The sequence below is a fragment of the Monodelphis domestica genome, chromosome 8, assembly GCF_027887165.1.
Source record: "Monodelphis domestica isolate mMonDom1 chromosome 8, mMonDom1.pri, whole genome shotgun sequence".
In the NCBI taxonomy this organism is placed as follows: Eukaryota; Metazoa; Chordata; class Mammalia; order Didelphimorphia; family Didelphidae; genus Monodelphis; species Monodelphis domestica.
Genome location: NC_077234.1, coordinates 186,358,009 through 186,384,910, shown reverse-complemented (window position 1 = coordinate 186,384,910; position 26,902 = coordinate 186,358,009). Strand labels below are relative to the sequence as shown.

Genomic DNA, 26,902 nt, shown 5'->3' with positions numbered 1-26,902 from the left:
TACTCCCAGCCCCTGGTTCAACCCAGGCAGGGAGAATTAGTCCTTAGGTCTCTGCAACTTTGAGGACCTGGGGAAGTCTCTCCTGAGGCTAATTTTTTTTTTCAGAAAATCCAGCAGTTAGTCACCTCACCACGTGTCAGTCCAAAGGAAGAGATTTTAGAACAGCCTCACGAGGAACAGGGTCTCAGGTCCAGTCAGCAGATTCTTCTTCAGTCTCAACTCAAACTCAGAACTCCAAGTAAATACTGAAGCACAAGTTCCACCTCACTCAGGAAGTTGTCACTCCCTTTTAAAGGCACTTTCTTTTGCATCACTTCCTGATGTTCCTCCACTTTTTATGTGGACAAATCTTAGTCTAAAGCCTTGCTTAGGACTGCCCAGGAGGCAGTCGATTCTGACTTGTCACCCACTATTGCACATGGTGGTCACAGACCTTCCACATAATGATTAAGTGGCATGTTTATACTTTTGGTGATTAGATCTAACAATGGGCAGATCTCCCCACTCAACTTGTAAGTAGGGTGTTTACACTTTTGGTGATTAAATCTAAAAATGGGTAGGAGTTACAATTTATTCTTCACAATCAGAGGAGAGTTAATTTCATTTTCACAATCAGGGGAGAGTTATATTTAATCTTCACAGTTCCAAGTGTATTAGGTGATTATTTAAGTGAGAGATGATAATTCAAGATCAGATCTGCCAATCTCCTCCCTTCTCCCTCCTTTCTCCCTTCACTCTCCCTGTTTTACCTCCCTCCACCCTTCCTCCCTTCCCCTCAGTTGATTCTTCTGTTAGTAGCACTGAAGTCAGCTCCAAGTGAGTATCCAAGTGAGTACCAAAAAAACAGTACTCTCTCTTTTCTAAGTTTAAGTAAGGGAGTTTATTTGGGAGAAGGGGAAAGATAAGATGAAGGGAGAGAGAGTTTGGGGTTTCCCTGATATTAGAGTAATTCCCAAGTTGGAGAATGGTGAAATAGAATGCAGAATTTGGGAAAATGGTCAACAGGTCTTGAAGATTCAGTCACTGTAGTATAGCAGAGAGAAACCAGAGAGCAGGACTTTTGTCCTTCCTCTTTTCTGTCCCAAGGCAAAGAGACTCGGTTTTTCAGTTTGTCTCCTCCTTTTTCAACAGTCCTTCCTGGTCCCCATTCAAAATAGAATGTCTATCTTGAATGATAGGTTCTGCAGTCCTAGTTTCTCCAACTCTGCTGCAGACTTTTCCCATTTTCTCTCTTTCACAACATTACACAAGGCAGAAGAGCAGTAAGGGTTATGCAATGGGGGTTAAGTGACTTGCCCAGGGTCACACAACTAGGAAGTATCTGAATCCAGATTCAAAACCAAAACTTCCACCTCTTGGCCTGGTTCTTCATCTAGTGAGCCATCTAGCTGCCCCCTAAACAATTTTAAAAATTGTTTCCATTCTAAATCCTGAGTTGCTGAAGTTTCCATAACCAGTAACAACACAAGAAACCAGTTTTACTTGGTCCCATTTTGAAACCACCATTCTACATTCTATCTTTAACCTCCAGTTTGTTGTTGTTCAGTCATTTTTTAGTTCTGTCCAACTCTTTGTGACCCCATTTGGGGTTTTCTTGGCAAAAATATAGGAGTGGTTTGTCATTTCCCTCTCTAGCTCATTTTATAGATAGGGGACTGAGGCAAAAAGGGTTGAGTAACTTGCCAAGAGTCACACAGCTAGTAAATGTCTGAGGCCATATTGAAACTCAAGAAATGAGTCTTCTTGATTCCAGGCCTGGCTCTCTATCTACTATGCCACCTACCTGCCCTCAACACCCTACTCTCTTATTTTCTCTAACATTAATTAAGATTAGCAAAGCATCCTTAATTCTTTTTTCTCTTACCTCCAGAATTAATTCACCAAAGGGACCCAAGAGTCCAAGTAAATTGATCTGAAGGTAAAGCTGTCAGATATAATACTGATCACTGAACAGAAAACAAGGAATCCCAGGTCCAAGTTCCAATTCTGTCACTAATTAGCTTTGAGCAAATCACTTAAAACTCACAAATAGTCAAAGGACTTGAACAGACTTCTCAAATGAAGAAAGTAAAACTATCTTTAGTCATATTAAAATGCTCTAAATCATTATTAATTAGAGAAATAAAATTAAAATGACTCTAAGGTGGTACACCACATATCCACTAGATTGTCTAACATGCCAAAAAATGATAAATTTGGAGGGGGGGGGTAAAAACTGGGATACTAATACACTATTAATGGAGCTGAGAACTGAAATTTTGGTGAAAATTCTGGTGAAGAATCTGGAACCATATCCAAAGGCCATTAAATTTTGCATACCCTTTGACCCAGAAATACCGCTACTAGTTCTGTATACCAAAGAGATAAAAGATCCTACCTGCACAAAAATATTTATAGCAGTTCTTTTTGTGGTTGCAAAGAATTAGAAACTGAAGAGATATCCATCAATTGGGGAATGACTGAACACATCATGGTATATGACTGCAAAGGAATATAATTGTAAATGACAAACAGGATCACAAAAAAACCTGGAAAGACTTATATGAAGTGATGCAAAGTGAAGTGAGCAGAACCAGGAGAATATTGTACATAGTAACAGCAATAATCTGCAATAATCATCAACTGTGAGTGTGAATGACAACTATTATCAACAAGGCAAGGATCCAGGACAATTCCAAGAGACTCATGACAAAAAGGAAAAGAAAGGGTCCCAGCGCAGATTGATACATACCATTCTGCATTTTATTTCTTCCATGAATTTTTCTCTAGTGTAAGCAATGTTTCTTGTTTTACAACATGATGAACATGGAAATATGTATTATTTAATAACATATGTATGATCTATACATATTTGCACAGGACCTGGTGACAGACTGAAATTGTGCAAACAACATGCCCTACCCCCCTCCTTCAGAACAGGATGTTGTCCCCCAAATTAGAACCAGATGTCAGTAAAATTCACAAAAACCCATCTCCCTGGGCCCCTCTAAAAACCGGATATACTTACTTCCCCCTAGCCACAGTATATATATACCATGCTTTTGCCTCAATAAACGACTCCTCTCTGCACACCATGTGAGAGTTGTCCGTGTCCTCTTTCTCTCTTCTCCCTTTCCCTTCTAGGAGTCGTAAGGGGCTGGTCCCCGACATCTGGCGCCCAACGTGGGGCCCGAGCGACCACCGGACGACTGAGGAAAAGTTCGGCGCCGAAATCGAGACTACAGTAACGGGTAGGGATCGAACAGACGATCCTGAGGAAGGGTAAGTCGTCCCATTTATATCTCCCTCTCAAACCCCATTGTGTGAATGGTCGACTGTATGTGTGTGTATTAATGGCAATGGAATAACGGTCCCCTTATATATACGAGTAATAGGGCGCCCTTCGGGGAACCTGGCCGGGGCTTGTACGGCACGCCTACGCTCAAATATAAGGGACCCCTCTTTGATCAAAGAGGAGAGGCCAATTCGTGGAGAATTGATCTCGCGGTTCGACTGCCGTTGACCTGTTTCTGAGTGTTGACCTGGAAGTACTGCGTTTTCGTCCCTGCGCGAGCACGGCGGCCAGGAAACCAGGGAAGCGAGACTTATGTGTGACTGAAAATGGGGAAGACACTGTCTAAGGAAGCTCTGTTTATAAAAGAATTAAAAGAAAGAATTAAAGAGCGCAATGTAGAAGTTAAGAAAAGAGATCTGTTGCGCTTCTTCTCCTTCATTGAACAACGTTGCCCGTGGCTCATTCTCCATGGCCCTGGCATTCACCCCCTAACTTGGGAAAAGGTTGGCCGAGACCTTAATGATTTCGCACGCTCAGGTCAACCCATCCCTGAGGATTTCTTTACCTTTTATGGCCTGATTCGGGACATCCTTAAAGAGGCTGATTCCAGTACACAGGTCTCCCACCTCCTCAGCCTTGCTGAGGACGCTATTGAAGAAAGTAAAAAACAGACTGAAGAAACCCCTGAATTAGACAACATGGACAAAAAAACAAAACCCTGTCTCTTTTAGACGAACCTATTAACACCCCCTCGCACTTACCAAAACCACTGCCTCCCTCCTGCAGACCCGCTCTCTATCCTGTCCTTTACGATACCAATACACCAGAGACCCTCAATCCCGCATACCAGACTGAACTGGATGAGGCGGCAGCCTGATACCGCCCTCCAGATTTCCTTGAAAACAAGCCCCCTCCCTACAATCCGCTTTACCCTTCCCCGATTTTACCAACTCTTCCCAATACAAATGACCTAAAGACAGCCACTGCTCATTTAACTAAGCAAATCACTGATCTCAAACAATTTATAGACTTACAACATGAGATCGGCCACTTAACAAGCCAATTACATGACCTTCAGGTCGCCACCATGAAACCAATATCACACCCGAAAACGTCTAAAGCCAAACACACCAAACCAAAAACACTTCTGGCCTTCCCGGCGGTCACCAGACGTAGGGCCGCCACGGGGACCTCCCCAGAAGGCATAGAGGAGAGATTCTTGCAGCCTCCCCCGGAAGAAATGCCCCAACCCCACCAAATTTCACCCCCCGCTTCCTCTGATTCCGAGAGAGAGGAGGGAGACGAAGAGGCGGACAATACCGATACGGCCCAGCATCATGAGGCTGATACCTCCGGTGCTGCCCGGCCCCTTGCCCCTGTACTTAAAAAACTTAAATTCAAACAGATCAAGGACCTCCATTCAGCAGTAAAAAACTATGGCCTCAATGCTCCCTTTACCCTTTCTATCTTGGAAGGTCTCGGGGGAGAAGGGCACTTACTCCCCTCAGAATGGACTAAGGTTATACAATCTGTCTTGTCTAGAGGCCAGTTTTTAACCTGGAAGGCAGAGTTTCAGGAAAGAGTAGAGAATCAGGCAAAATTAAATCTTACGAACCCTCAAACAGCCACTTGGACAGCGGACAAACTCATCGGTCGTGGTCGTTATGCCCCTGACACCGTGCAGTTGAGATTGCCTCCTGGTCTACTCATGCAAACCGCCCACGCCGCCTTAGCCGCATGGCGCGCTGTCCCTGCCTCCGGGGTTATCACCGCCCCGATCTCTAAAATCCTTCAGGGACCTAACGAGCCCTATGCTCAATTTGTAGCCATACTCTTAGAGACAACGGAAAGGGTCTTGGGACAGGATGGCGCCGATAACCCAGTGGTTAGACACCTGGCCATTGAAAACGCCAACCCTGCCTGTAAGGCCGCCCTCAGAGGAAAATCTAGAGAGCTTGATCTGAACGGCATGATCCGCTTATGTAATGATATTGACTCTTATGACCACAGAATTAACAAATCTATCTCCTTAGCTATTGGAGCCACCATTCAGGCCACCCAACAGAACGCTCCCCGGAATTGTTTTAAATGCGGCATGCCCGGACATTTCGCTCGAGAATGTCCATCCAATCAAGCCACCTCTATCTCACCTTTTCGCCCTTCAAATGTGCCTTCGAGGCCGCCCCCAAGCGTCTGCCCAAAATGTCGGAAAGGACGTCATTGGGCACGTGACTGCCGCTCCAAAACTACCTTAAATGGACAAACTGTTCAACCCGTCCAGGGAAACGGGATGCGGGGCTCCCTCGGGAGCCCCTTCCCCACGCCCTTGTTCGAGCCACAACAGGCAGCGCAGGCTTGGACCTCTGTTCCTCCTCCACCAGAATATTAACCCCTGAGGATGGCCCTGAGGTCATTTCCACCGGTGTCACTGGTCCGCCACCCCCTGGCATGTTCTTCTTAATCATCGGGAGGGCACTCACTACTCTACAGGGAGTTGTAGTCCACCCCACATTAGTGGACAATGACTATACAGGAGAAATAAAGCTCATTGTTGAGTCTCCCCATGGCCCGGTTACACCCATGGCCCCTTACAGCAGGAGCTGGTCACCGACTAGCCCAAGCCCTTCCCCTTCCCATGATGGGTGACTTCCCTACCATCGAACAAACAAAGGGCCCTTCATCTCCAGGATCGTCAAACATTTATTGGGCACAACAAATTACTGAATCCCGTCCCACCCTCCAGTTGTCTCTCGACGGGAAGAAATTTATCGGGCTACTTGACACCGGGGCCGATTCCACGGTCATTTCCCACAAACACTGGCCTTGTGCCTGGCCCCTTCAGCCCTCTACCACTCATTTGTCCGGCATAGGGCAAGTCAATTACACACTTCAAAGTTCAAAGTTCCTTACTTGGAGAGATGCTGAGGGTAACACCGGCACGACTCGACCCTATGTAGTCAAAGGGCTCCCTGTTAACCTCTGGGGCAGAGATATTCTCGCTCAAATGCAACTCCTCATGGTGAGCCCCAGCGACCCTGTCACACAAATGATGCTTAAATCTGGCTTCCTCCCAGGAAAAGGGCTTGGCAAAAATGAACAGAGCGACCCTCAACCTATCTCCCTTACACCTAATAAAGATAGAGCAGGCTTTGGGTCACAAAATTTTTCATAAAGGCCACTGGTCCTCCTGCACCCCAGGCAGATAAGATAACTTGGAAGTCTGATTCCCCTGTCTGGGTCGACCAGTGGCCCCTTACCTCTGAACAGGTCCAGGCCGCCATCATGCTGGTGCAGGAGCAAATCTCTTTGGGCCACCTCGAGCCCTCCACCTCACCGTGGAACACACCTATTTTTGTTATCAAAAAGAAGGCTGGAGGGTGGAGACTACTACAAGACCTACGGGAAGTCAATAAAACCATGATTCCCATGGGTGCCTTACAACCCGGACTCCCATCTCCAACAGCTATCCCCAAGGGATTTCACAAAATAGTAATAGATATAAAGGACTGTTTTTTCTCTATTCCCCTCCACCCTCAGGATTGCCCTCGATTCGCCTTCTCTATCCCTGTAGTCAATCAAATTGGCCCCAATCCCCGATTCCAATGGCGAGTTTTGCCTCAAGGAATGGCCAATTCTCCTACCTTGTGTCAAAAATATGTTGCTCAGACAATAGATCCCATCAGGCTTCGATTCCCTTCTGCATATATTATCCATTATATGGATGATCTTCTCATAGCAGCTCCCTCCCCTCAACTGACCCAGACCATCGCTCAAACCATTACTTCAGCTCTACAGGACAGAGGCTTTAAAATCGCCCCCGATAAGGTACAGGTCCAATATCCCTTTTCTTTTCTCGGGTTCCGTCTCGAGCTTGATCATCTCTTTACACACAAAGTCACGCTTAACCGTTCCACCCTAAAAACACTTAACGATTTTCAAAAACTTCTAGGGGATATTAATTGGCTTCGCCCTTATCTCGCCCTTGCAAAAGTAGACCTCCGCCCCCTAGAAGATATTCTATGTGGGGATACTGACCCCTCTTCATCACGATCACTAACACCTGAAGGAGAAATCTCCTTACAAAAAGTTGAACAGGCAATCGCCAGACAGAACATCGGTTACTTCTCCCCTAAGGATCCTCTCTATTTGATCATCTTTTCCACTGAATTCTCTCCCACAGGTCTCCTATGGCAGGACCCCTCTCCCCTCATTTGGCTACACCTTCCCCTAGCCTCTAGGAAGATCCTGATCCCCTACCCTGACCTGGTTGCTCAGCTTATTATGATGGGTGTCCGCCTGGCCACTCGCCACTTCGGCCGCCAGCCCGATCATATTGTTTCCCCGTATAATAAAGAACAACTACGATGGCTGCAAACACAGAATGATAATTGGGCCGTCCTTATCTCGTCCTATCAAGGCACTATTGGCAATCATATGCCCAGTAATAAACTTTTACAATTCTTTACCCTTACCCCCTTCACCTTAACCCGTGTTACGCAGTCATCCCCCATTCCCGGGGCGCCCACGATTTTCGTGGACGGCTCGAAAACAGGCCTCGCGGCTATTGTTATGCATGATTGTCCCCATACTATCCACACTCCTTACCAGTCTGCGCAACTGGTTGAACTATATGCAGCACTCACTGTTTTTATTTCTCTGCCTGAATCCCCCTTCAATCTATACTCTGACAGTCGATATGTCGTTCAGTCCCTACTACGGCTTGAGGCTACTCCTGTTATTCAACCCACAACAGCCACCTTTTTCTTATTCACCAAGATACAGCAAGCCATCAGAGCACGGTCCCACCCCTTCTTTATAGGCCACATACGTGCTCATTCAGGTCTCCCAGGCCCCTTGGCATTAGGAAACGACCTTGCAGATCAATATACCCGCTTGGCCGCTCTGGCCATACCTACAGTCCCTTCGCTAGACCCTATTTCCCTTGCTACTGAAGCCCACAAGCTGCACCACCTTAACGCCCATACTCTTCGCTTAGCCTACAAAATCACTCGAGAGCAAGCCAGAGCTATAGTGAAAGGCTGCAAAAATTGCCTTACTCTGTTACCTGAACCTCACCTTGGAGTCAACCCCCGTGGCCTCCTCCCTGGCCACCTGTGGCAGATGGACGTTACTCATGTTCCCTCCTTTGCTAAATTGAAATATGTTCATGTTTCCATTGACACCTTTAGTGGGTTTCTTTTTGCCTCGGCACAATCTGGCGAAGCCACCAAACATGTCATCAAACACATGTTTCTCGCCATGTCAGTCATGGGAAGACCATTGACCCTTAAGACAGACAATGGTCCTGGCTACGCAAGCCGTTCCTTTAAACAGTTCTGTGCTCAATTAGGCATAAAACATATTACTGGCATCCCCTACAATCCCCAGGGACAAGGTATTGTAGAGAGAGCAAACCAAACACTGAAAAATACCATTTTTAAACTAAAAACTCAGGAGACCCTCTACCCCTTGTGCGGCAGCCAAACCACCTTGCTGGCACATGCCCTTTTTGCCCTTAACTTCCTCACCCTGGATACGGAAGGCCGCTCTGCCGCGGACCGTTTTTGGCACCCACACACCACCTCTAACCTCGCTCAGGTCCTATGGCGTGATCCCCTCACGGGCCGTTGGAATGGCCCTGACTCTGTTCTGACCTGGGGCAAAGGCTCAGCCTGCATTTTCGACAAAAAGGAGCAGTCTGCTCTCTGGATCCCCTCACGTCTAATAAAAACCTTCAGCCCAGATAATCACCTCCTCCCAGGGTCTACCCCTGAGAAAAACCTCCCCTCTTGTCTTACAGATAATGCTTGAAACCCATGATCCATCCTGCCTTATACTGCGGACGCTGTTGGCTGCCTCCTTGTTCTTCGCGATCCTCGGCCTTTTTGCTGCCCTGATAGAATCCATCCACCTCACCCTCTACATTCGCAGTCTGAACGACCCTTGAACGTCCGCGACCACTATGGGCCTTCAATTCTTATTGTTTCTTTCCCTACTCACCCCCCCTCTGAGTGCCGCACAACACCAATCCCACCGTCCATGGAAATGGAACCTTGGCAGCTGGGACGGTAGCTCTATTATCCAGACTACAACCACCTCTGGAGCACCCAGCTTCACCTTTCTCCCCTGCAAAATTATTCAGCAGGACGGACAATGCCTACCGGAAACACCCGGAGCCCCTACATCACACTTCACGTATAATGATTATTACATCTGCCCTTCTTCCAATCCTGGAATGCATTATTGTAATCACCCAAATGCATACTATTGCTCCTACTGGGAATGTGAGACTCGCTCTACCGGATGGACTCCCCCCAAATTGGACTCCTTCCTTTCCCTTCATTGGGGACCCTCGGGTTGTAAGCCCCGATCACAGCTCGGGCGCTTTATCGCGGGGGGTTCTAAAGGACTATGGGCTGACTGTTCATATCTCAACCTTACAGTACTACAACCCACCGATGACAGCTGGCTTCTAGGAAGAACTTGGGGACTCCGCTCCTACCAACCAGGAGCTGACCCCGGAGGACTGTTTTTCATCACGAAAGAACTCCCTCCGAAAACCCCCCCCTCCATTCAAGGCCCAAACAAGGCCCTCCGACCCGCTAAACCCCGACACCCACCTCACCCCCCCACACCGACATCCACTCCCCAACCTAGACCGTCTCCCTCGTCCCCCGTCTCCTCTCCTTCACCCCCTCCTCCTCCCCTGTTACCCCCTATCCCTAAGGAGAAACCGATAATCCCTTATCCATACCTCCCTCTCCTGCAAGCGTCTTTTTCCGCGCTTAACCACTCCTTCCCTAACTTCACGACCAATTGCTGGCTTTGTTTAGTCGCGTCCCCACCCTATCTTGAAGCCTATGCCCTAACCGATAATAATCTTACGTGCTCTAAGGTCGACAACCCCTCTGCTTGTCACTGGGATAATGATGATCCCTCCCTTACTATACCTATCATCGGAGGCAACGGCACTTGCATTGGCAAGAATACTACACTTAATCCTTATTGTGCCGTGTCCTTTGTGACTAGTAATGACTGCAAATTTTATATTCCCCCCGTTAATACCCGCTGGCTTTGCGCGAAAGCAGGCCTTCAAGCCTGTTGGGCTTCCACCGCCCCAGAGGACGTGTGCATTCTGGTCACCATTATACCACGTGTCACCTTTAGGCCCGACCAGGACTTCCTCCCCCTGTGGGAACGACTCCAAAACCCCAGATGGAAAAGAGAACCGGTGACCCTCGTCGTTACGATAGCAGCTCTTCTTGGCGCCGCCGGCGCAGGGACCGGCATAGCTGCTCTAACTTCCCAACACATATCCCACAATCATTTACGGGCAGCAGTAGATGAAGACATTGCCCGCTTAGAATCCACCATAAATTTCTTGGAAAAGTCCCATGCTTCCCTTGCCGAAGTAGCCTTACAGAATAGACGAGGATTAGACCTCCTCTTTCTCCGCGAAGGGGGTCTCTGTGCCGCCCTCGGAGAAGAATGTTGCTTCTATGCTAACCACTCTGGCGTCATTAGGGACTCTCTAGCCCAACTTAGGAAAGAGCTTGAACAGAGACGCAAAGATAGGGAAACAGACGGCCCTTGGTATGCACAGTTTCTGCCTAGTTCTCCATGGTTCTCTACAATCCTCTCTACCCTTCTTACCCCCCTCATAGTTTTTATCCTTGCCTTGACTTTTGGCCCTTGGATTTTCAAAACTATCACACAGCTAGTCACTCGCTCCATTGAATCATCCTTAAAGGCCTTCCCTATGGTACAGTACCACCGCCTAGAAACGGTTGACCATTCCTCCCCCTCCACTGAGCAATACAACCGATTACACTTATCGAGACGGTAATCCAACGACGGGATTATTGCGGGTCCCTTGCCCTTGCGTGGAGGCTATTAGGGAAATACCCCGCATAGCCTAAGACAGGAGCCGCCTCCGATCGGAAGGATCCTTTAGGGATGCCAAGGAGTCGGGTTATTTCCCTGTGATACTATACTAGATAGCCTCCCCCCTTCTCTCCCCTCTTTTAAAAAAGAAAAAGGGAGGAATTGCACAGGACCTGGTGACAGACTGAAATTGTGCAAACAACATGCCCTACCCCCCTCCTTCAGAACAGGATGTTGTCCCCCAAATTAGAACCAGATGTCAGTAAAATTCACAAAAACCCATCTCCCTGGGCCCCTCTAAAAACTGGATATACTTACTTCCCCCTAGCCACAGTATATATATATACCATGCTTTTGCCTCAATAAACGACTCCTCTCTGCACACCATGTGAGAGTTGTCCGTGTCCTCTTTCTCTCTTCTCCCTTTCCCTTCTAGGGGTCGTAAGGGGCTGGTCCCCGACACATATTAGCTGCATTCTTAGGGAGGGAGGATGAGTGAGATAGAAGAAGAGAACATGGAGGATTGCAAAATGTCAAAAAAAATATTAAAAATTGTATTGATGCATAATCTGGAAAAAATAATTAAAAAATTTTTTTAATCATTCAAACACTCAGAGCTTCTTTTCTCATCATTAAAATGGGAGGAGGAAAATAAACCTATACAGTTTTTCCAACTTTAAAAAAACCTATAATTTTAATTGAAATGGCATAGTCTTTTAAAATTTTGTTTTTATTATCATGTAAAACACACTTCCACATGGGTCACTGTTGTAATCACACATTCATAGAAAATTGCAATATTGGGATTAAGGGGAACAAGGATGATAGGGAGAAGGGGAGGAATGGGTTTAAAGGGTGAAGAGATTGTTCTTGCCCTCTCTTCCTTTTGGGGGGGGGGGAGATAGTCAAGTCCTGTCTCCTTAAGAGAGAAAGTATGTCTCCTCAGAGAATGTTTCTGGGAGATGGATGACCAGAGACTAGAGGGGGAAGCCTTAGTAATATGACACAATGCCCCCCCTTGAGGTCCAATCTATTTTTGAGAGGCAAGATGAATTCTTATGCCTCTGTTTTCCTCATGGACACCAACTGCCAGTTCCCTTCAGTATTTTGGGGCTACTCCACTGGCAAGGAGAGATGTCTATTCTTCGGGTCTGGCAGTCTTAGATCACTGGGATCCAGAGGTTAGTTAACCCCCCTTTTCTGGGAAGAGGTATGACCTTCCCAAATCTTCAGTCTCCTTTACTCTTGTTAGAAACTGGCCCAAACCTAAATCTAGAGTAACAGATGATTTATTTGGGTTCAAACAGGGAAGGAGTGGTAAGGATATCAGCAGGGAAAAGGGTGAACAGGAAGCCCTACAACTTGTCTCCTTTGGCAGATTGACCCCCCCAAAGTCTAGCGGTTCAAGGCTTCTCAGCCTTGATCCCTCTTCTTGCCAGCTGCCAGTTGATCCCTACTCCTAAGCTAACTAGTTTCAATGTAGGAGTCCAGGGACAGATAAAGGAGAGAGATAGAGAGGGAGATCTTTGAAAGAGATCACTGTGGACGGCTCTCGTCAAAGTCCCAGTCCACAAACTCCACTGATGGCTTTTGATTGCTGTTATTGAGAGTTGGGTGAGAGGTATCCAGGAGTTCAGAGACGGTTGATGTCCAGGAGACAGGCTTCTTCCTAGCCTAGGAGCTCTACCTCTTCCCTCAGGCTCCCAGCTGGAAGGGAGTGGCCCGTTAGACTTCCAAGTTTCTGGTTCTCTCCTGAAGTTTTCAGGTTTTTCTTCTTGCTCCTCCCCTGCTCTCTCTTCAGTTAGTCTCTGTCAGAGAATGTTCTCTGCTCAAAGTGGACCGTCTCTCCTCCTATCTTACAAATCTCCCTTTCCGTCTTGTGCGTTTTGTCACCAGACAACGCACGGGGGGGGGGGGGGGGGGGGGGGGGGGGGGGGCTCCTTACCGCTATTTCCCTTAGCACTAGGTTTCTATTTTGTATAATCTCTTTTCCCTCAACTATTTCTTACCCTTACCTTAACTTAGCTAACTAAGCCTTAGTTAATTAAGCTAACTAAGACGGGGCTTCTGGGTAAAGAGCCAGGGTAGATGTGTCTTAGTTACAGGGAACTGATACAACAAAATAAAATGTTTTAGACTAACAACATCCCAGAACTATATGCAACAACATCAATTTAAAACTACTTGGTAACAATATCTTAGTGATACCTTTAAGCTATGGTAACATTTTCAACTTCTTATACTATTTTGGGTTTGTCTTAACTTGCAAATACTTCAATCCCTTATTTCTCTATCTTATTTCATCCTATTCTGTCCCTATTCCTGGCTCCCTTTAAGTAGAACTTCCCTGGTCAGCCCCATCTACACTGTCCCTGATCTCAGTCTTATCTTTTATGGTTAGTGTTAGTCTAATTCCTAGGTCCATGTGGCGTTAGCAAATTATTTTATATTATGTACATGGAGGTTTTCCTGTTCAGCATTTACATATGATACATATATGCAAGAGTTCTGCTTTGGAGTCAACCAGACAAAAAGGCTCCTTCATTCCTTTCCATCTGTTTGAGCCCTACAAAAACTTTATTTACAAGTTTTTACATTTGTATTGTTATGGATCCTGCTTATTTACAACAGAACCCCTAAGTCAGTGTGTTTAGTGGTCCTGTGCCAAATATGTCATGTGGCATGTCCATGTTGACAGATGTCCTCGTCCCATGTTGTCTGATGTGGTCTATCTGCTTTTTCCTGGAGTTGTGTGCGTGTTGGATGCATGTCCCTAATGTGATGTTAATATGTTCATGGTGTACTATCTTACATGACCTGTCCCGCAAAGATCTGGGTTTCAGATAGTTCATGGTTAAAGTTCATTATCTGTCCCTTACAGTTCATTTGAATTCTTTGTTGGTCCTGGAAGGATTCTTCTGTTCTTGATCTTATGTTGATTTCCTTCTATCTTAGAAAACCAAAACCCCAAAATAAAACCGAATATACATGGATGTGAAAGATAGTCTGCCTTGATCCATACCTATCTGACTCTTAACAGTTCTTTCTCTGGAGGTGGCAATATTTCCAATCATAAGTCTTTCAAGATTGTTCCAGATTATTGCATTGCTGTGAGTAGCCACATTTTCACAGTTAATCATTGTATAATCCTGTGTATAATATTTTCCTGGTTCTGCTTATTTCACTCTGCATTAGTTAATGCAAATCTTTCCAGCTTTTTCTGAAATCACCTGGTTTATCATCTCTTACAGCACAATAATATTCCATCACCAATATGTAGCACAATTTGTTCAGCCATTCCCCAATTAATGGATATCCTCTCAATTTCCAATTCTTTGCCACCACAAAAAGAGCTACTATAAATATTTTTGTACAAGTAAATCCTTTTCTCTTTTTAAAGATCTTCTTGGGATACAGATCCAGTAGTGATATTACAGGATCAAAAAGTATGCATAGTTTTATAGCCCTTTGGGCATAGTTCCAAATCAGCATAGTCTTAATAGAAAGAGTTTTCGATTTAGAATCAAATATCATCAATATGATTCTTCTACTTACAACCATAAAACACAAGCCTCAGTTTTCTCACCAGTAAAATGAAGAGATTCCCCTAGATCAAGGGTTCTTAAAAGTCCAAGAACTTTTAAAATTTTTCTGACTTTATAGCAATATAATTTTTGGTTTCCTTTATAATCATATATTGTAACTAATCTATGCATTTATTTTTTTTAACTCTTACCTTTCATCTTAGAATCAACACTGTGTATTGACTCCAAGGCAGAAGAGTAGTAAGGGCTAGACAATGGGATTAAGTGACTTGCCCAGAGTCACACAGCTAAGAAATGACTGAGGCTGGATCAGAACCCAGGATCTCCCATCCCTAGGGTTGGCTTTCAATCCAGTGCCCACTGATTTGCCCCCATAATTTAAAACATTATTTTGAGGAGTCCATCATTTTATCAGACTGTCAGAGATCCATGACATTAAAAAAAAAAAAAGGTCAAGCATCTTTAAAGTCTCCATGAATGAAAGTTCTATAATTCTAAGAATGTATCACCCCCTTTCCTTTCCTTTGCTCAGTCTTTAGTGGAAACACTAATAACAAAGGAAAGGCCTCAATGACAGAAGAAGAATCATGGAATCTAAATAATCCTAAACCAAGTTGGCCTGTGTGGGAAAACAGTGAGCTGGTTAAATTGGAAGCCACTTACTTATTACTAATCAGACCCCTTCTGCTTATTTACTTTTCTACCTACTTTAACTTTCATATGAAAGGGTTGCATGTGATTTAAAATCACTATTCTTTCATTTTTATTTTTGGCAAAGACAACAAATGATCACTTAAGAGAGATTCATTTATTTGGTAAAGGCAACTAAAATGACAATTTAAGATCCCTACACATTCATTTATTTGGTAAAGACAAATAGCAACAGATGGAGAAAGAAACAAGCCAAATAGGGTCTTCTGGGAAGAAAGGCTTGTGATTTAGAAGCATTTGCCTGTGATGAAGAGATCAGACCCCTTACCACTCCTCTCCTTGGACTATAAATAAAAAACACCAGTTTAAGAATAGGAGTACTTAAAACATACACACAAAGCAAAAAATAAATCTAGTGCATTATGGAGAAAGCCATTAAAACTTGGGGGGAAAAATGTATTTGAAGTTCCAGGATGACAGCTGTGGTGCCATAGCTCCAAGCCAAGAATTTCCATTCACAGCTGCTTCTTTATTGATTAAAATGAAACAAATCCACCCCTGCCACTCTAACTGGAATCTCTGTTTAGAGGAATAAAGAAAGCAATAAAAGTCCAAAATTGACATCATGCTGTATTCACAAATGCTTCCCTATCCTGATGATGAAAATCTGGAACTTTTGAGTCCAGGAAAGATTTCAATAAGCAATATTGTATTAATATATATATATATATATATTTGAATGCAAGCCTACCAGGAGGTATATGTATAAAATGTGTGTGTGTATGCATGTATAGCCATATATTAGTATATATCTATGTACATATATGTGTGAATAACTTATATATGTCTAAAACTGGAGTTTTTAGCCTGAGCTTTTTAATATTCTAATAATTATATTTTAATATAAATGGTTTCCTTTGTATCATATTTTATTTTATGCATTTAAAAATATTATAGTGAGAATTCCACAAGAACTCTTGAATTTCTACAGCAATTTCTCTACAGTTTTGACCTAACTAGGCAAGAGGTTTATTATCATTTTTCTGTCATGTCCAACTCTTTTTAAAATTATAATGATATTTTATTTTTAAATCACTAATTTAAAAAATCCAAACATAAATATCCAAATGAATTCAATTCCCTTCAATGTGATCATATTGGGAATTTGCATACCTATTTCAATGACTTATTATTGCTTAAACCCTTTTGGAAAATCCATTTCAAAATCTATGGTATGATTTAGCATTTTAGTTATTTTTTCTTGTTTTTTTTTAATTTATTTCTGTTTCCATAAACATTGTTCCTGGTTCTGCTCACTTCACTTTGCATCAGTACACATAAGTCTTTCCAGAGTTTTCTGAATTCATCCTGTTCATTATTTCTTATGGCACCATAGTATTCCATTAAAATCATATACTACAACATATTTAGCCATTACTCAAGTGATAGACAACCCCTCAGTTGCTAATTATTTGCCACTACAAAGAGCTGCTAAAATATTTTGGAAAAAGTAGGTCCTTTTTCCCTTATCTCTGATCTCTTTGGGATATACACCCAGTAGTGATAATGCTAAGTCAAGGGATATGCATAGTTGTTGGGTTTTTTTTTTTATGGCCCTTTGAGTCCCATGGCTACTTCAACTTTCATATAGACATCATGCAATCAGCTACTCTTAAAAAAACCCCGAGGGGGCAGCTGGGTGGCTCAGTGGATTGAGAGTCAGGCCTAGAGATGGGAGGTCTTAGGTTCAAATCTGGCCTCAGACACTTCCTAGCTGTGTGACCCTGGGCAAGTCACTTGACCCCCATTGCCTAGCCCTTACCACTCTCCTGCCTTGGAGCCAATACACAGTATTGACTCCAAGATGGAAGGTAAGGTTTTTAAAAAAAAAAAACAAACCCAAACTCCATAGATAATGACCTGTACATGAGCAAAGACTAAAGAAAGAATTTGATATTCATATTCCTTCATCATTAGAATATGTTACAAATCAGTGGCTACAAGTACCTCACAAGAGTTGACTGTATAATTTTTTTAGCGTGAGCCTTTATAGTTCAGAAATTAGCAAACACCACAAATCTGGGCTTGATTTACCATCTTGTTAGTTGTCTAGACTTGAGAAAAAGATGGGGAAAAATGTGAATAATGCAGATTAAAATTTAAAAAGTATCCTGTGTCTTCTGAGAGCCAGTTGTTAAGCATTTTCCAGTCCATCACTGACTACATTCCATGTTCACTGTTTCTCATTGAGAATGGAAAAAGTAAGATCACGCTGGTGACCAGAACATATGTGGACTGCCTGGACCTGCAGCCAACTGTCTGGAGGGCCACACTTTAGAGTTCAGAATGCAAGCATTCTTTTGTTCATGGGGTATATTAGCACCCCATTTTAAAATGCCTCTTTCATAATATTTATGGCCAAAAATATTTTTCTAATATTTAACTTGAACTACAACCCCTCTGTCTCTTTTATTTCAGCTCAATCATTGTTTACCAATCAAAAATATTGTTCTTTTTCCTGCTTGTTTTATTTAGACAAATAGGTAATTCATTTTGTGTGTTTCTTTCTGTCTCTGAGTAGGTGTCTCTCTGTGTCTCTGTCTCTGAGTAGGTGTTTCTCTCTGTCTCTGTCTCTGTCTCTAACCCTCTGTCTCTCTCTCCTCTCTTTCTGTCTCACTTCTCTGTCTTTCTCTTTGTCTCTCCTCTCTGTCTCTCTCCTTTGCCTGCTAAGCTATGTAAACTCTGAAAGATCATGACCTTCCTTCTCAAGAGCTTTAGAGTGAGAATACATCATATCTCACAGGGACCGTGAAGCCAGGTTTGGAATTTGCTTCTGTGAATCTCTTCCTCAGTTTTGTCCATGCAATCAATAAGAAAGGCAAGATTACTTGTAAATTTGATGGTGAAATGAGAAGTCAAGATCATCCATATGGTTTATTTAACTATTTAATGTAGTGTTTTGAGGAGAAAAAAAGAGACAAGGGGGGGGGGGGGAGTGAGGATCCCCAAACCACACACACTAATAAATGTTCTAACAATTTCACCATAATTAGAGGACAGAAGTCAACTGTTTATTTTTATTGATGTCTCCAACAGGAACTCGGCAGCAAATATGCTCCTGAGACCATGAATTAATTAAAAAACAACTTTTTAAAACCAATAAATGTAATTCTTACCTTCAATAAGACTTCAATCTTTCAAAACAAGGTCAGACTGGGAAGGAATAGTTTTATAATGAGAAAGAGCATTGTATTTAGAATGGAGAGATCTGAGTTTTAGTGCTGACTCTGCAATGGCTATGCAGTCTTGCACAGGGGTCTTCACTTTTAAATGCCTCGATTTCTTTTTTGTTGTTAGTTTTTTCTCTTCTCCAATGTATTAAAGAAGGAACCAAGAACATTGTGATGTCAAGGAGGATACAAGTGGGGGCAGCTAGGTTAAGTCTATGGATTGAGAGCCAAGTCTAGAAAAGGGAGGTCCTGGGTTCAAATCTGATCTTAGATACTTCCTAGCTGTGTGATCCTGGGCAAGTCACTTAACCCCTATTAACTAGCCCTTACTGTTCTTCTGCCTTAGAACCAATACACAGTATTGATTCAAAGATAAAAAGAAAGGATTTTCATACATTTTCTTAGAAAAAAAAAGATATGAGTTATACAGCAAGGAGGATGCTTAATAACAAAGAAGTTGAAGAAGAGAAGGAAGAAGGAGGAGGGCAGCAGGGATGAAACCAGGGAGAGCTCCACACAAGGACAACTTGTGAAGAGTAATAGGCAGGCTGATCCTGACTGTTCTTGATCCTGTTGATGGCCAAGAACTAGGGGAAACAGCAGCGGCCAGCTCTGGCACAATCTGCAAAATGTGGATTCCAGCTTCTAGTAACATTGGAGAGAGGATGAGAAAAAAAGTTCTTAGGCTCTTAGGCCAAGGGACCAAGAAAAGCTTGGGAAGGAATAGAGTTGGAAGAAGCCATTTGAGAGATTGCCTCTAGGAGTGGCACTGTTTAAGGGAGTTTTGCTTAAGGAAGGCTGGGAAGAAATAGAGAATATCCCCTCCTCGATTTCTTCTTTTAAAATTAGAGGAAACAGACTGGATGATTTCTAAAATTGCCCCTCTAACATTCTGTTAAATCTAACAGAATTTTCATGTCCTATTCCCCATCTTCTGTGCAATCTCTTTCAAGCAAACCAACCAATAAGAGTTCATAAAATGGTTTCTATAAGCCAGAATCTGCTAGACTTTCCAATTAGGGTAAGTCTTGAGTATGATCTTAGCCCAAGTCAGTTAAATTCAGTAAGCACAGATTATGTCAAGAACTGTAGCTCAAAGGAAATAATAGAATTGTTGAACCACAAAATAGAAGTATGCCAAATTCACACAGTCATTTCATCTTTGCTTTACGTCTTATTTGCTTAACATAAGAACTTCCCCATTTCCTGATCTTTTTCACTGAGCCCCAACTGGAAAAGCACCCTACTGCATGGAGTTTCCCTTAGGTGTGTATAGAATAACTTGCCCCAAAGGCTTACTTTTTGAAACACAGGCATTCCATGTTTAAAAGAAAGACTCTTCTTACCATTTGTCTTCTGTTTTCCACCAAGTTGATGCCAATAATTCCCAAGAAGGATCCAAAACCAAGCTACAACCAAAAGAAAAAAGGAAAACCAGGTCGATATTTCAGCATGCTTAGCAGTCTGCTAAGGAAAGTTTAACAGTAAGTAATAAAGCTGATAATACAAACGTTTGGGAAATATTTTATGATAGCAAAAAGAGGTCATCTTCATCTGCATCTTACCCTGGCGGGCCCTGAGGCAGAACAGTCCATATTGGACTGGAGCTCTTTGGGACAGTTCTAGGCAGTGATTGGGTATAGTTCCCACTCTATGAGGAACTTGCAGAAATTTGCTTTCAGACTACTGTGCTGTAAGAACTAATAAGCAAGATGATTTCAGAAAAAGCTGGGAAGATCTATGGGAACTGATGCAGAGCAAAATAAGCAAAACTGGGAGAACACTGTACACAGTAACAGCAGTAGTGGTGGATGATTATCCGTGAAAACTTGACTGGAGTCGTCTTTCACATCAGTAGACATACATCCAGTATACAAAACATACAGTTTTATTTTGGACTTTGGGTTATGTATGAGTGTGCTCTTACAACAATGACCAATGTGGAAGTGTGCTTTGCATGACAAACAAATGAAAATTAAAAATTAAAAAATTTAATAAAAAATTAAAAAAAGAAATTTGCATTCAGATTATGGGCTTGGGTTCCACTGTAGATAAGATAGATTTTTATATACTTTATGTCTTATATACAGACATTTTACACATGAATATACACCCATGCATTATTTATGCTATACATTGTAAGCATTCAATTATATCTATATATGTTATTAATGTAAATATATAATATATAGTATATCATATATATTATATGTGTGCATGTCTATGTGCTTGATTATGTATCTATCTATATATATGTATTTGTATATAAAAATGGAAACTAATATATTACTTACATAGATATATGCATATATATACAAATGATTTTAAAATGAATAATGGTTATATAATATCAATAATAATTAGTATTTATCCAGTGCTTTACAGTTTGCAAAGCACTTTATAAATATCTCATCTTAAGTCACAACAATCCTGGGAGGTAGGTGCAATTATTAGCTCCATTTTACAGATGAGGAAACTGAGGCAGTCAGTGGTTAAGTGATATTCCCAGGATCACACAGATAGTGAGTGTCTACAGAAAGATTTTAACTCAGGTCTTCTGATTTCAGATCTAGCCCTCTAATCACTGAGCAGGTAGGTACATCATATCTGAGCAGAATAGGCAGTTCTCTTCTGTCATCTCATTTTAAGCATGTGGAGAGATGTGCTTACCTCTAAAATATATCACCCATATATATTTAGGCTTGCCTGAATTCTAATATCCAAGAGGAATTCCTTTGAGCTTAAGAGGATTTTTTTTTAAGACTGGAACTGTGATTTAATTATCCCTTTACTAAATGCAGAAAGGTATCTACTCCTCAGCTTAGAGACTTCAAAAGTTGCCATGGACAATAGCTTGGACAAAGCAAGTTATCTGGGATTTCAAAGCTAATAAATCTTCTGGGGAGTATGTTAACTTGTGTTTCCTGACTCTGAGGGCATTTCTCTATCCACTGAGTCACTTGCTGCCTCTTTTCCTTAGAGTTAAGACATGGGTTATGTAAGGGTTAAAAGAGGGGTTTTGACAAAATAAGAGAGCAGCTTTTAATAATTTAATTTTTAATGAGAATATAGTAGAGTTGTAAATTAATATTATCCCATTAAGCCAGAGAAAAGAAAACTGCTAGCAGCTTTTAACAATTAACAATTTTTGTTAAAATGTTAAAATAGAGATAGTAAAGAATATAGTAAAATGAAGATAGTAAAGAAGAGAAATATAGGAAAGAGGTAGAGAAAGAAATGTCCTAATTTCTATACTAGTTATCCTATAATTACTACCTCTAACTACCTATAACTAACAACCACTGCTAATAACAACCACCTCACAAAGTTCCAACCCAATCCAGCCCAATCAAAACCAACTCCATCAGTGTTTAATTCAGCCCCAATTAGGTCTGTCAATGGAAGACCAGTCACCTTCCAAAAAGTTCAAGAAAGAAAAAAAAACCTAACAGCTCAAACCAAAAGCCAAAATCCCAAGAGCCAAAAAGCCCTCTAAAGACTAAAGTCAAAAAGCCCTCTCAGTAAGCTCAGGCCTGCCTTTATATTTCAACAACTAAATGCCAACCACCAACTCATGCCCAACAGCCAACTTCCGCACAATTGCCAGCCCAAACTGTCAGCAACTGACAGCCTTTTATCTCCTTTTATTCATTTCCTGTCTCTATGGTTCCTCCTTCCTGTCTCTATATGATTTCTCCTTCCTGTCACTGCGGGCTGGTTAATTCCTACACATCTCCATGGTAAGAGGAATTTTTAAAAGGAATAAAGAATTCCTTTTTATAGTTCTTAATTTTTTTTTTTTGCATCATGGGCCCCTTCAGCAACCTAGTGAAATCTGTGGGCCCCTTTTCTTAATGATGTTTGTAAATGCATAAAAATAAAGTATATGGAATTTAAAATGCAATTATCAAAATAATTTTTGAAAACACAAAGACCAGTTCATGAACTTCATATAAATAATTCCTAACAAGTGATTCTATTTCCAGCCATCCCATGGAACTAAAATACAAATATACTACTAGGGAAGGGCAACATATTAATCCATCATCAGTCATTAATATCTTAATAGTAATTAGTTCATTGGTTACCTTAGAGAAAAATAGGACCCTGAAGGAATAGATCAGAAGTTTTGATGACTAGAGAAAGAAATAAAAGGTAAGCAAAAAGGTAGATGGGAAATGAACTTTGCCTATTTCCCATTTTTTCCAGGGGAGAAGAGGCTAAATCTAATGCTGCAGAGTGAGAATATATTGCCCAACTGTGAACTCTAAATGAAGTCATGTGAGAAATTCTAACCACAGATATTGAGAGAGGTCAAAAACTAGGATCTCAGCTTTCTTTTCTTCTTCCTTTTATTTAAAAAAATAAAAAAGGTTCTTAAAAATGAATGCCTGTGATCCCAGGGCCCCTGTTATACTGCTCCCAGGCCACACACAATGCACTGAGCAAGAGGGTGACTCTGAGCAAGAGGAAGCTATCACAAACTGAACTTTAAGAGCATCAAATTTAATGTTTTCAGGTGAGCTCACTTAGGGGGTAAGAGGTATCTGGTCACAAGATATCTGACCTGAGATTTGACATGGAGGAATATATTTCTGAAGGAATTCTGAATGTGTTCACAGAAGTGTGCATTCTTGGTTCAGTGATATGTAAAATAATGACAGGAAAGTCATTTGAAGATGCTTTATTGGACAACTTTGGTAAATGTAGGTAAAATCAGGGAGATCTAAGTAGCAATAAAAAAGATTCCATGTCTAAAAGTATCCCCCCATCTGCCTTTTCCTACTCCTAAATTCCACCACTAAAGATCAATTTGAGTCTTGAACTCAGTGTGTCTTCAAAAGTTACCTATTAAGAAGAAAGTAGGAAGAAAGTAGGTGGCTCAGTGGATTGAAAGCCAGATCCAGAGATGGGAGGTCCTGGATTCAAATCTGGCCTCAGACATTTCCTAGCAGTGTGACCCTGGGCAAATCACTTTACCCCCATTGCTTAGCCCTTACCACTCTTCTGCCTTGGAACCAATGCACAGTATTGATTCTATGACAGAAGGTAAGAGTTTGTTGTTGTTGTTGTTGTTGTTGTTGTTGTTGTTGTTGTTGTTGTTGTTGTTGTTGTTGTTGTTGTTGCTGTTGTTAGATAAAACTAGGCCTGGAACATAAAAGAGTTTGAAAGATATTTCTGCAAAAATAAAGTCCTATATTAAGAGGACAAAAACGGCTAGGTGGTGCAGTGAATAAAGCACTAGGCTTGTGGTCAGAAATATCTGAGTTCAAATCCAGCCTCAAATTCTTAGAAGGAATGTGACCATGGGCAAGTCATTTAACTTCTATTTGCCTCAATTCCTCATCTGCAAGATGAGGATACAGTGGAGAAAGAAATGGCAAACTATTCTACTATCTTTGCCAAGAAAATTCCATGGACCAAAGACCATGGGGTCACACAGAGTCAGACATGACTGAACTAATAAACAACAATGTTAGTAAGAAGAAAAGAATAGGTTATCTATCACCTAATAAAGTAATCAAAAGATATAAACAAATAGTTCTCATAAGAACTGCAAACCATAGACAACCATATGAAAGAATGTTACAATTACTAATAATAAGAAATACAAATCAAAACAACCTCGATGTTTTACTTCTCTCTCAGCAAACTGGCAAAGATAATAGAAAATGCTGGAAGCGTTATGGAAAGATAGGAATACTAATTCCTGTTAGCCAAGCTATGAATTTGTTCAGTCATTCTGGGGAAAAAAAACTCTTTAAATTGTTCAAAGAACAACTAAAATGTTCATACCCTTTGTCCCAGAGATCTCATCACTAGGCTAAATACCAAAGAAATCAATGACATAAAGAAAGGTCCCAAGCATATAAAAAATTTATAATAACATGTTTTATAGTAGCAATGAATTGAAAACAAAGAAAAGGTCCATCAACTGGAGAATGGCCAGACAAATTGTAGCACTCGAAAGTAATAGAATATTACTGGACTAAAAGAAATAGCAGATATGATCAATACATCTAGACTTGGGAAAACTTATCTGAGCAAAGTGAATTGAACAAAACTACAAATATACAAAATGATTACAATAATTTAAATGGAGAAACAAAAATTAAACAATTGAAATGGAATGATGTGAAGGCAGCTAGGTGGCTCAGTGGATTAAGAGCCAGGTCTGGAGACAGGAGGTCCTGGGTTCAGATATTGTCTCCGATACTTCCTAGCTGTGTGACCTTGGGCAAGTCACTTAACTCCCATTGCCTAGCCCTTAGTGCTCTTCTGCCTTGGAACCAATACATCGTATTGATTCTAAGAAGGAAGATAAAAAAATTTTTAAAAGAAAGAAATGGAATGGAATTATGTAAAATCATAATGTCCCACCCTTATCCTCAAAGAAGGGATATAAGAAAGTTGATGTCTGTCTTCTTTGCTAAGGTGAAAAACTAGGATGTATGAAAATACAGATGTCATGGTTTTTTATGTATTCATTATTTTTCTGAACTCATTTCCCTCCTCTCTTTTTAATTTTTTTTTGTTATGAGATCACTTTCTAGTAGGGAGAAGGAAAAGAACAAATTCAGAAATGTAAATGATTTAAAAACAAAAGAGAGGAATAATTTTTTTAATAAAAAAGAGAGGTACTTGGCAAATAGAAGCTCAGTGAATAAAGTGCTAGGTATGGAAATCAGGAAGACTTGAGTTCAATTCTGGCCTCATATACTTACTAGTTGTGTGACCCTTGGTAAGTCATTTAACATGTCTGCCTTAATCTAATGGAGAAGGAAATAGCCAACCATTCTAGTATCTTCACCCAAAAAAAATTCATATGGAGTCCCAAAGGGTTGGCCACAACTAATCAACAGAAACAACAACAGTTGACAAATATGGACAGGGAGGGCAATACCAATTATCTTTCCCTAAAATCACCTTGACAATTGTTATGTAATCCACAAAATTATTACATTTATCCTACTCATGGCAGATCCCCTTTAACATTATGGCATTCTTTGTCTTTGGGATCTCCTACTTCAATTAGTCAGCAAGTATTCATTAAATACTGTATACCAAAGACTATGCTAGGCAATGGGGATACAAAGATAAAAATGATGTAATACTTGTCCTCAAGGAGCTTACATTTCAACAGAGAAGACATGTAGACATATAAGTGTATATAAAATAGATGACCACCCCGTAAATACCTGAAGACAACTATCATGCCCCAGACTCAGTCTTCTCTTCTCTTCCCTAGGCTAAATATCCTTAGTACCTTCAACTTGTATGGCATGGCTTCTAATTTTTCATTTTCCTGGTTGCCTTCTTCTGGATAATCTCTAGTTTATCAACATCCCTCTTAAAATATAACACTCAGAATTAAACATAATATACCAGTACAAAGTGCTGAGATTGCCATTTACCTAATTAAACACACTATGTCTCTCAATACAACTCAAGATTGCATTGAGGACAATTGGCTTCCATTGGTTTCTATTGAGTATGCAAGTTTACTAAAACTCTCAGATGTTCTCACGAACTGATAGCAGCCCTGCATGCCCTAATACAATACTTGTTTGTTTGTTTTTTAATCAACTGCCCAAGTAAGATTTCTTCCTATTTAATTTCATCTTACTGGGTCCAGCCATTTATTTGCACTTTTCAAGATCTTTCGAGGTCTTGACTCAGTTATCCCTCTCAGCTTCAAGTCAACTGAAAACTGGATTAGCATGGGTCATCTTTGTCCTCAACTATTACAAATAGAAATGTTGAAAAATTCAGGACCAAGGGCAGATCCCCAAATCCCTCCACACTACTAGACACTTCCTTCTGAGCAATAATTAATATCATCCAAATATCTCCTAATGAGAAGACATTACTCTTTGGGTCTGGACATTCAACCACCCCCTAGGTTCATCTTTCTCTTCATCTAGAAAGGCATTATACAAGAATTTGTGAAATATCCTAGTATATTCTTATGTATCTTTAAGAGTCATAGCATGAGAGTGAGAGCATTTAAGGCCATCTCTCCCAGTCCAAAGTCCATTTTCCTTGGTGAGAAAAGAGAAATAAAATAATCACTGAGTATAGCTAGGTTTTGCTTAGTGTGAATGATGAATCCCCTGAAGTGCTTGCCTTATTTGAGTCTGTACTACATATAGCTATTAGGGAACTGGAAATAATTACCATATTTTACATAATTATGACTTTCAATAGTGTGAATTCATATGCAATATGATCTCTTCAGGGGATTCATTATTTGCACTAACCAGGATCTAGCTATAGCACTTTTCTCGCTCCTTTGTCCATGATCATTGACTCCAGAT

General features: G+C 41.4%; 1 protein-coding gene across 1 annotated transcript in view; it reads right to left on the bottom strand.

Annotated features, from left to right (window-relative positions):
* TMEM255B (transmembrane protein 255B) overlaps positions 1 to 26,902 on the bottom strand; it is a 150,971-nt gene that overhangs the window by 99,014 nt on the left and 25,055 nt on the right. The window contains exon 3 of the mRNA XM_007501236.3: positions 19,931 to 19,993. Within this exon, the coding sequence (XP_007501298.1) occupies positions 19,931 to 19,993 (63 nt within the window). The remainder of the gene's footprint in view (positions 1 to 19,930; positions 19,994 to 26,902) is intronic.